Here is an 11,471-nt window from a genome sequence, read left to right as displayed (position 1 = left end):
GTCAGAATTCTGATTTTAAAAAAAGTCAGAATTCTGAGATTAAAGTCAGAATTCTGAGATTAAAGTCAGAATTCTGAGATTAAAGTCAGAATTCCTAAAGAAAAAAGTCAGAATTCTGCGATTATAGTCAGAGTTCTGAGATTAAAGTCAAAAATCAGAGAAAAAAGTCAGAATTCTGATTTTTTCTCATATTACACTGAAATAAAATTTAAAAATCAGTTAACCTTTTTTTTTTTTTTTCAGTGGTCCTAATCCTCTTCCGTAATTTTCGCAGCAAAATACAAGTAAATATATTTGTACTGTTTCTGAAATAAGGCTACCATGGTCTTTACATCACTTTTTGTGATTTTTGCATAAAAATGCCAAAATAATCTGCTGATTTATTTAAGAAAATTTACAGAAAACATCCTCAGAAAGATAAACAAAATTTCTTTAGACTTGGACTTGCTTGTTTATTTATGAAACTAATTAATTGGCATTCAGAAGCAGTTATTTAATTGATTCATGTCAAAAGAAAAAAGAAAAATTACACAAAGAGTGGCATTTAGTTATTTTAGTTGTATAAATTATGGTTTAAAATTTATTAAAACTCAAAATTAATTTCTACAAATATGTAAACATTTCATGAGAACAAGACATTAGCATAGATACAGTGTTTGAGTGAATAATGGGACTGTGCATAGTTCAGCACATAGTCATAGCCAGATCCAAGGGAGTGTAGACACAGATAATGGATCTAAATGCAGTCTTCAAAGGGTTGATTTAAAAAAAGAATAATTAAAACTTTGGGAGGAGGGTCACAAAACAAATGAAAATGTTGCTTTAGTTGGAAGTCGTGGTCCTTAAATGTAGAGATACAGTGAGGAGGCACCATATCCACACTGTTTGAGGTCAAGTGGGAAATTTCCATAAAGTCAGTGAAGATTTCAGGAACAATGTAATCTGCTGGTCCGGTACATTTTATTAAGTCCATATGCAGACAACCATCTAGCATAATCAGGTCAGCTAACAAGATTTGTGGAGGCTCTAATTTTATTTTTTAACAGGACTAGAAATCTGGCTCTTGCCAAGTACAGATTTACCTACTTTAATAACAATGATAACACTGAGCTTAAATAAACAAATGTAAACCCCACAGAGAATAGAGTACTGTCAAAAATAAAGTACAAGAGACAAAACCTGGGCTTTCTTTATACCTCAGTAGATAAACAGGTGGAAATACTCACTGAACCCTGTATTGTTGCAATAATTCATTCAAAAGAAGTCCAGACCAAGTACTAAGCCCCCTACAAAGATATACAAATTAAGGCTACATTCTTCTGTTACCAGTAAAACTCTTTTTAAATTGTTAAATGAATATTTTTGGAGAACATAAATGTTTTATTATATAAGCTATAAATCACAAGTTACAATATTAACAGATTTAAGTAGAAATATATGACAACTTTTCAATGTTATTTGCATTTATCAAGATATATATGTACTATGCTGTACTATTCCTTGCCAGTTTCTAAAAGAGACTAAATATGTGGTACCTCCTCTACAAAATTTTAAATCTAAATATTTTACAAACAAAAAACAACAACATATGGTAAAGGTTTTTAGATCCTTCAAGTTTATCTTGGTCTTTTAACCTCCAATGTATTTTAGAAGTCATCACACAACGTAAAAAAATCCACTACTTTTAATTTAGATTCTGGTGATGACAGAGTTCATTTCCTTGATAAATTATTTACTTTGTTTAAATGTTGCTATTTTGGCAAATTTTCTGATAATATAGTCCAATCATGGCAGAATATGTAAGACTATACGCTGGTGATGATTCTCAGTTATCCAGGTCATAGTCATTCCAAAAAAGAAAATTAAAAACAATCCACTGGACTTTGTTTCCAAGTTTGAAGACGTTTTGCTTCCCATCCAAGAAGCTTTTTCAATTAAACATGTCAGGAATAGTGTTGAGTTCGAGGCTTTATACAGTAGCCAAACAAAGCCTTGTTTTTGTTTCGAAAACATGCAAATTAAAATGGACGAAGGGGTCCACCCCTTTGGAGTGGGGGTCGTTTGGCTTCTTTTGTTAGCCTGGAATACCCCATACCCGTCAAAGTGTCTGAACACCGACTAACCTTTCAGACACTTATTGTCAATCATTCTGGTGATATGTTTATGTAAGTCTGTCCTACGTGCTTGTGGCCATTTTCACTAACTGATGGTGAGTCTGACATAGTGAAAAAAATTGTTGATCTTCTTTTGAAAAGTAAGCTTGTATGAGCGAGGAAAACAGCAACTTTAAAACAGAGTGTGCACGAGGAGAAATGGACTCATGCATGCTCTCGCAAGGGTTTAACAAGATTGTGCATGTGTAATTTTTATACAAATGGACTTTTGTCCAAATCTTCCACTATACCTTTAATGTAATGTGCTGAGGGAGAAAAATCTTTGGTTTATCTCTCAAAAATGAATAAAAACAGTTTGAATCCTTTAAACATATTTGCCTTGTCATGTGGTGTTAATAACATAATACTTTTATGTAAATTTTTTAGCAGCAGTAACTTATTTTTACTTTGAATCTTCACTTCTGACTGAAAACATTCAACACGTCTAATTTAACAAATGATTGGTTTGACAAATTTTTGGTTTTATGACTCATACACTCCTGTCCTTGACCTGTATGTGAAAAATCCACAATTTATAACTCTTTTATCACCTGAGAAATATTTTCACTAATTTAGTGAGCTGTAAATTTGAATCCCTTCAAACAGGATTTGTACAGAGATGAAAGAGTTTGGAAGGTTGTGATGTTAGTTAGACAGAGTTCCTCCACTGAAGAAAAAACGAATCTGCAGGTTCATCTGGGTGAAAAGGAAGAATCCATGCTGTGTGTGTAGAACCAGGCAGTCCCCTATAGTGTGCTTTGAACAGAACCATTTAAAATAAATCACTTCTAATCCACCCTCTCAGCAAGCAACTTCCACCAATTGTTCACTACGAGACTTATCTGTTGCTCCTTGGGCCCCGATGGGAATGTTTCTTTTACTCAACACCTAAATGCTGCAGAAACAGCTTGAAGTTCAACTCTTTTATGTGTACTTCAGTAGTAGTAGTTGTGTTGTTTTTGTTAAAACAGCATATTATTTCCCCCCCCCTTTTTTTTTCTTTTAACAATATTCTTTTGTAGATTTTTTTTATATTCAAATTTATATTATGCAACATGTAAGCATCTTTGAAAAATTTCTTGATGTATTGTGTTCTTCATTGTGAGCAAAATATTATTCATTTTGTTTTATTTTTTAAAAATGAGTTCCATTTAACTGTCATAAAACACGACAGATGGTCCCAGTATTCAGGTGAGGGACAGTGGGAAGTTTCGAGATGTTTAATGAAAAAAACAAACAGAACAAAAATAGAAACTGAACGCGGCTGATGTGGATCAGTGGACCTGCAGTGGATGTGGGGAAAGGCGGAGCATTGCCCATCACTGGCACTCTGGTTGTGGGAGAAACACAGGTATGTGACCACAATAATCTGACAGAAGATGATTTTCCATGTGAGTCACTTACCTGGTTTAACAGTTCAGTTCATCCTCTTGAGTGAGGCAGGATCAGCCGATGCACGGCCAACGAGATGAACCGTCCAGAGTGCAGCAGCCCCAAGGAGCAGGCAGGAGACCTATCCAGGTCAGGAAACAGCTCAGAACTGGACAGTTCTGATATCCAGGGGTCTGTAGCCCATTCAAAGGTTCCAATCTAAATAGGAACTGACAGATCCAGGTTTCCAGAAACCCACAGAGCACCCAGGCAGGTTCAGAGTTCCATGAGTCGAGCAGCAAGGTCAGACAGACACGCTCAGATTGAGACAGGTGGACTCATTGATATAGAGCAGGGGTCTGCATCCTTTCATATCCAATGAGCCGTTTTGCCCAGAGTCCGACCAAGTAAAAGTTGTTTAAAGCCGCGAAGTAGATGACTTTTTAGAAAAACAACTTGTTTTTTTTTTTTATTATCTCGTATAGGAAATTTGTTTCCATCTTAAACAGCCAACAATGTATGTATTTTATCTTTTAAAATAATATTCAAACACATAAATTCCAAGCTAATTAAAAGGAAAGTGACTCTAAAAACATATTTCTGGTTCTTTTAACGTCCTTCTTATCCATCTTATAAAAAAACACTAAAGCTTTTAAGACTGGTATTTATTTTGTAGTACATTATTTAGGTCTTTATTTACATTTTAGCCACTTTAAGAGCCGCTGCAGAGGGTCCAAAGAGCCACATGTGGCTTTGGAGCCGTAGGTTGCAGACCCTTGATATAGAGGAACAGAGACTAGACATGGTTCCGGGAGAACTGCAGAAATTTACACTGGCTCCATCCAGGAGCCAGGATCACGGGACTTAAAACTGGCTCTCCCCGAACACCTAGCAATAACCGAGGGAGCCATATGTAAAGCATCGGGAGCAGGTGAATAAGATCATTGATATTTAGAGAGCGGGGAGAGTACAACAGGTGACTAAAGTGAGTAAATGGATCAGCTAACGGGGCTGTGATCATGACAATAACCATCTTTATATTTGGTTTGTAATGCGTGATATACTGATAAAGTTTCCTTCTTGAATAAACACATTTAAATCATGAGCATACAAAAGAATATTTAACCAATACATTACAAGAACTATCATTGAACCTTGGGGAACTCCACAACAAATCAGAATTCTGATTCAATATTTCAATTCTTTCAACAAGAATTGTTTATGAAAATACTATCTGAGCTATGACAGTAAGAGAAAAGAAAAATTATTTATAGGAATTTGTTGTTACATATACAGTAGTTCAAAATATGTAACGGTAGAAAAGTGAAAAGGGGATAAACATAAAAAAAATAAAGAACGCCAATATCAAGATATTTGCTATAATTTTCATTGGCTGCAGATATCATTTTTTTATTATTAATCAGTACCAAAAAGCAAGGCATGAAATATAAAAACATGGATTATTCTCCCCATGTTTAAAGTTGCAAGTTATCCTTTCACCCTAGGTCTAATTGTTTTCCTAATTTAATTATTGTAAGTGTGAAAAGCATGCTTGCACAATTTTAGAAATTAATCCCAGATTATAAAAAACAAGCTAAGGGCCTAAAATCGGACCTAAAGGGACGATACAAATGAGAATAGAAAATGCTGTTTAGACATACTGGAATAGCATTCTTTAGCATATTTGGAACGAATTCTGACATTTTGACTAGGCCACTTCAAACTGTTTGTTTTTGTTTTGAGGCATTTTAAGGTGGACTTTCTGGTGGGCTTTAGATCTTCATTCTGCTGCATAATACAAATCATCTTGAAATTAAGATTTTAAGCAGATGGGTGTACATTGCTTTTTTTCGGGATTTTCAGGCAGAAAGCAGAATTAGCTCTCAGGCCATATAAGGTTAGCTTTCAGAGTGAGCAGAGTGGTTCCATCAGTCACAGAAAGTGATCAGCATTCTGAAGCAGCAAAGCAGCCCCACACCATAATACTGCAACCACCATCTTTTAACTATTGCCGAATGGCCTTTTTTTCTGAAATGCTTTGTTAGTTTTAAGTCAAATCTAAAAGGAGGCATGCAATTCAAAAGGTTCCTCCTTTTTTTCTTCCGTTCCGCTAAATATTTTCTCCATAGTTGTAAAGGATCACAAGATATTCTGGAAACTGCGAGACATGCTTTTTAATATTGCTTTGTTAGCATTGATTTTGGCATTGTAATTCTCTCACTAAGGCCTAAATTTGCTCAGTTCTTCATGAACACTAACCCTAACTGAGCCAAGTCAGGCTCCTAGTGGTTTAAATGTTGCTTTGGGCTGTTCTATCACTTCCTGTATAAATGTGCAGAGGGACTTTGATGGACCAGCCACTCTTGAGTTGTTCTCTCCATTTGTGGATAATTGGCTAATTACAACTTGGTGTGGTCCAGAAGTATCATAAAATCACTTTGTAACAATTTGCAAACCGTCATTATTTTCTCAGATTAAGGGATGCTGTTGTGCTCTTTTAATTATTTTAGCCCACTTCATGATGTAAGGCTTAGGTATGAAAGTCAAAAACTAAATGAGAAAGGAATTTTCATTCCGGAAAAAAGTTGTTTTTTTCTGGCAACAAGTCCAAAAGTAATGCTTAAGGCTTTACAAATGTATGTTTTGCTGTTATGGTTTACAGGATTGCATATAGGAAGCATATACAGCTGTTTAGAAAGAACAATGTGGTCTTGATTAACAGGGGAAACTCTATTAGGGTTGGTTTTGAAATTGGACTGCCCTCCATGCAGTCCAGAGTGTGTCCACAGATAAATAAAAACACTTTTACTAAATGTTTATGGAAAACTTGTTTTGATTTAATCTAATTCTTGATTGGTGCATTTCTATTGTCCTTAAGTGGTTGCAGCAAGATGCTGCATATTGTCTTTTGTGGAGAGCTTGATCTGTTTTTCCATCATCTGTTGGGGTAACAGCATCAGAGCAAAAAAACTAAAAAAAAAAGAAGCTGAACAAGCCGATAATAGCTGGTTCTGTTCTAGGAACTCCTCTAGGATCTCTGGAGATGATCTCACAAAAAATGTTTTTTTTTCATAAATTGAAGGAGCCTCTTCAGAAGATTTGTTAAACACCAACAGAGTCTCTTCAGTTAAAGGCTTCTCCAGATGCGGTGCAAGGCAGTCCACCACCGAACATCCTTCCTGCCCACAGCTATCAACATCTACAACAACCTGAAAGAAAACCATATAAGTTATAACAACAAGCCATTCCCTGCTGGGATCAATAAAGTATTCTTGAATATAATCAAGTTGTTCAATGTTCATTTTTATTTAGAACTGTAAAATTATATCATGTGTGTTAAATTCCAAACTTGACAAAAAACATAATAGTATTCAATACCTTGACCTTAACAACGGACATCCTTCCACAGTTTCACAACAAATAATAGCAGCTGAAACTCATATTTGAAGGTTTATGTTATTTTTTTTTTTTAACAAAAACAGAAAAAACAAACCAAAACTCTATACAGAAGAATGCAGCTTTGAGCATTTTTTTTTCTAACCACCAAAGTTTCCTTGAGGGATTTTATGAGTCAACAAATTATCCATCTGTGCTGTTAGCACTAAAACTGCACATATATAAATACTGTGGGTGTGATAGCATGGTCCCAAATTCCCCGAAAAAATTGTTTCTGACATTTAATGACTGGTTTCCCGTGTTATCTTACCACATTTGACTTCTTCTTAGGTGATTAATGAGCAAAACTCTCTTCCAGTGAACACCCTCCTCAACTCCACTCACTCCCCCAAATGGGAGCAGCTGAATGGGGAGTGAATCGGGGGGCTGCAACCTCAGTGGTTAGGGCATAGAACTTGGAACACTAAAGGTTCTGAGTTCGAGCCCCACTCCCACAGACTGCCACTCTGCTTCTTTTAGCAAGACCCTTAACCCCGATTGCTCCTTGGGCACCCCACTATGACAGCCCACTGCTCCCCAAGGGATAAGTTAAATACAGAGATACATTTCTCCAATGTGAGATCAATAAAGTTCAATTATTATTATGAATCCAGATGTGGCCAGAAAATATGAGTGAAGGATGTTCTTATTTCAACAACCACCAACTCTGACCTGCAGTGATTGTTATGGCGATAAAAGAAAAACAATCTGCGGCACATCCATGCGCTGCAGTGTCCTGCAGGACAAAGGAAGATTATTTACTTTGATATAAAAAGCAGTGTATCCTGTTGCTGATGTTAAAAATAAATCCACCCCTTGATTATTCCAAACACTTTGGCAGATTGATTGAATCTAGAATTGCAGGAGTTGTTTGGGTTGTATTGTTTTTCTCCTTCTGTGACAAGATCATTTCTCCTACCTTTAACCTCAGCCTCACAGGGGGTTGACTGTTAGACAGGTCAGAGGTCAGATTGGTAAGTGATCAAATTATTTCTTATTTCATCTGCTGCAGGAATAAACATAAAGGTATAATTTCTAAATGCATTTATTTACACCAAGCCGGTTACCTGTTATTGCTGTTACAGTAATTGACTATTAGATGCATTTTCTGATTAATTTAGTCTTTGTTGTACATGGCAATTTTTACACATTTTTACCAGCATTTTAAAATATTACCAAAACATCCTGAAAATGCTCAACTTTATCTCTCAGTTTTTTTCTGGAAAATCTAAGATTTCCTCAATGTTCTCTCTTTTTTAATCCTAATTTTTCAATGAAAGCAAGCATATATTTACAATAATTATCAAATCAAACTAATTATGATAACAAGCGAATTAGTTCTTGAATACCAAATGATCAACAGATTGCTGTTGTGCTGAAACCGGCTGCATTTTGGTTTATTAGTGATTTTTATGCGTTTTTAAACAGCCCTATAAATTATTAACATCTCTTTTTTTAATCTGCTTTCATGTGCTACAACCAAAACCATCCATTTTAAAAGTGCTAACTATTTGTGAGGCGGAAAGAATAAACATTTTATACCATAAAAACCTGACATATTTTGCATGCGTCCATGTTTAGGCAATCACATGCACCCAATTTCTATTTTTGTAGGGTGTTTATTTCATTGTCCCCAAAACTGCTTAGTTCATAAATATATGAAAATGATTTTTTTCCCTTTGCATGGTATTTTCTTTTAACTCTTCTTTATTATGTTATTTTTATACGGTCCATATTTGTTCTTTTTGCTGCTGTAAACACCAGACTTTCCCCATTGTGGGACAATAAAGGGATTTTCTATTCTATCCTATTGTATTCTCTTTGCAACAGGTTTTTGAGAGTTTGTCTCTCTCAACTTTGCACATTTAGAAACAAGAAATGCATTTATGTTTTTTTTTGTTTTTTTTTTTGTTTTTTCTAAATACCTCAAGTTCAGAATTCATTTTTGATGCTTTGTTAAATTTGGAATTGAATTCTAACGTAAACATACCCACATCTGAACCCTGCAATCATTGCTCAGTGTAGCTGTTTGTTCATTTATCATTTCTTTTCTCACCATATCATAATATCACCACCTCCAGCAAACAGATGTCTTTGTTCCAAGGTTAAATAGGGTAATTTGATTCACTGACTATACCTTTTAGGGCAATGGACAGGAATATACACTTCTTTTTCAGTTTAAAACATGGTTTGCTTTAAAAAATACCTTAAACCTGGATTTAAACAAGGAACTGGGCAAATTTAAAAAGCTTCAGCTTATTCTTTATGTAAATTACATTGTTATTCCAGGTAAACTGATAGATTACTATAAGATCTTAGAACAGTGTTAAGTTTGCACTGGGTTTTATAAGGAGTATGAATAGATCATGTGTGGTAAAGTACAAAATGTATTTATAGTACTTTTACCAACTGATTTATTGTTTTAAGTTTAACCTGATTTGTTTTTTCTTTTTCTATATTTAGTCCTCCTCGGACAGTGTCCTCCCCGACAAAGTGACGTCGCGTCCTTCCTCCGTGTCTCCATAAAACGCTTGTCACGCGTGGACCGTAAGTGCTGCTAAGAGGCTGAAAGGGAGGAGAGTCATCCAAGGCGCGGATGAAAGCCGCGCACTGATGGTTTCTTCTCCGTTACAATCACGCGCATAAAGGAGCAGAAACAGCGCAGTTATTTACCGAGAGTTCTTCCATTTCCCTCCCATTTCCTTTGGTGCACCTGTCCCGTTAACAGAGCGGTCCATCCGGCCCCTCATCGCGGGCTCTGGTGTTGGGGTCCCCAGCTGCTGCGCAGGAGAGCTCCCCTGCGTCACAGCCGCTGCAGCCTGAGCTCCTCCACCTTTGTGGATTTATTGGACGCTTTTTTTTAAGGATAAAAAGTCAATCAGAGGATAATTTGTGTAGGCTTTCTGACGCTGAGACGCATCTAAGAAGGACTTTAAATTGTAAACACAAGATTTGGATTTTTTTTTTTTTACTTTCTTTTAGCTGTAAAGATGAAATCTTCCAGCTTCATCATTTTGATTTCCCTCATCTGCTGTTCGACATTAACAGCTGGTAAGAACTTTTTTACACTAATATCGGATTAATAGGTAATTAGTTAATGATTGCTGCACTGGAATTTATTTATTTTAATTTTTTTCTGGTTATTACTATAATACACAAGACTCGGTGAGAGTAAGGCTTTTCATTCTGCTAGTAGTAACATGTAAATTTAGTTTTCTTAATATGGATTAATATTTTCATGGGAGATTTCATTTAGACATTAAACAACTCAGTGGGACCTCCAGTTCTCACACTCACCACTAGATGCAGTCTTGTCCCTTTGGACACGTCGAAATGTGACAGTGTGGAAATCTCTTGAACTTGGCAGGTAATCTAGAATGTTTATTTTTTGGTAACAGAAGCAATATTTCAGAATAGTAATAATAATAATAATAATAATACATCTGTTCTTCCCAGATTATCTCAACACGCGGCTCTTTGTTTTATTTTGATATAAAATAAAGTTTATCCCATGAATTGTTATTTCAAAGTCAGGAAGATAACATTTTAGGGGGTGGAATGGATGTTTAGTGAAAGCAGCAGCTTGATTGTTTGAGAGTAGCTCCTGCAGAATGAAAACATGGATGTTCATCCACCTTGTGCCATAGATAGACACTAAGGCTTCCATATAAACAGCCCATCTAAACAAAGGAAACACTGTTCCCATTTTTGCCCCTCGACTCCCTCCCACACCCACTCACACACACACGCACGCTTTGAGCATATGAAGCTTTTGTTTGCGGTGTTTTTAAGTAGATTTCCTTCACTGTCCACGCACAAAGCGTGGGAAAGACGCACGCAGGAAACGGATGCAGCGACAAGAGGCAGCTTGGAATTGTTCTGGCCAGAAAAGGTCACGCAAATGTGACACGCTACCTGAGCAAAGCAGAGAGAAAAAATGTCTTCCTGTAGCTTCTTGAGGTGATTTTTAGAATATTTCAAACCTGAATTAAAAGACAATGGCAAGAGAGGAAGTTGGGGGCATTGTTTCTGTGAGTTGACTGGTAGAGCCATTAGTTATTTTATAAGGGAGATTCTGCTGATGTGTGTAACAGGTCTGCTGAAGGATAAAATACTGGGATGAGTCATTCTAAATGAACAAAATAAGAACAGAGAAGCAATGACCTCCTATGCATATGGCAATGAAGATAAGTCTTCAATAAAAAAGTCAGAACATTTAGAAAACTAAAGAGAAAAACTGGACATAACACTGTAAAACTATAAACCTCAAAGTTGTATGAGCTAAGTCTTATTCAGACCTTTTAAAAAAAGGATGCAATGCCAAGCGGTTAACTATTAAATATGCAAAATGAAATATAACAGTAATCAAATTGAGTAATAGCACGCTTCGTAAAAACAGACTATGCTGTTAATTGGCTACTAGAAAAAAAAAATAGAATCAACTTCATGGATGGAGACGGATTCAATTTTAGCCTTTTCAAATACGCATCTTTATTCCAGTCAAAAATGTTT

At 35.8% G+C, this 11,471-nt stretch overlaps 1 protein-coding gene across 2 annotated transcripts in view; it reads left to right on the top strand.

Moving 5' to 3' along the window:
* Positions 1 to 9,521: 9,521 nt before the first annotated feature.
* LOC107092557 (vascular endothelial growth factor receptor kdr-like) overlaps positions 9,522 to 11,471 on the top strand; it is a 59,529-nt gene continuing 57,579 nt past the window's right edge. For both annotated transcript variants that reach the window (XM_015387096.1, XM_015387097.1), the window contains exon 1: positions 9,522 to 10,010. In XM_015387096.1, the coding sequence (XP_015242582.1) occupies positions 9,950 to 10,010 (61 nt within the window). In that variant the 5' untranslated portion in view covers positions 9,522 to 9,949. The remainder of the gene's footprint in view (positions 10,011 to 11,471) is intronic.

This window comes from Cyprinodon variegatus, unplaced genomic scaffold, assembly GCF_000732505.1.
Source record: "Cyprinodon variegatus isolate N-32 unplaced genomic scaffold, C_variegatus-1.0 Scaffold385, whole genome shotgun sequence".
Classification (NCBI taxonomy): Eukaryota; Metazoa; Chordata; class Actinopteri; order Cyprinodontiformes; family Cyprinodontidae; genus Cyprinodon; species Cyprinodon variegatus.
This window is presented reverse-complemented; position numbering and strand designations above follow the sequence as displayed.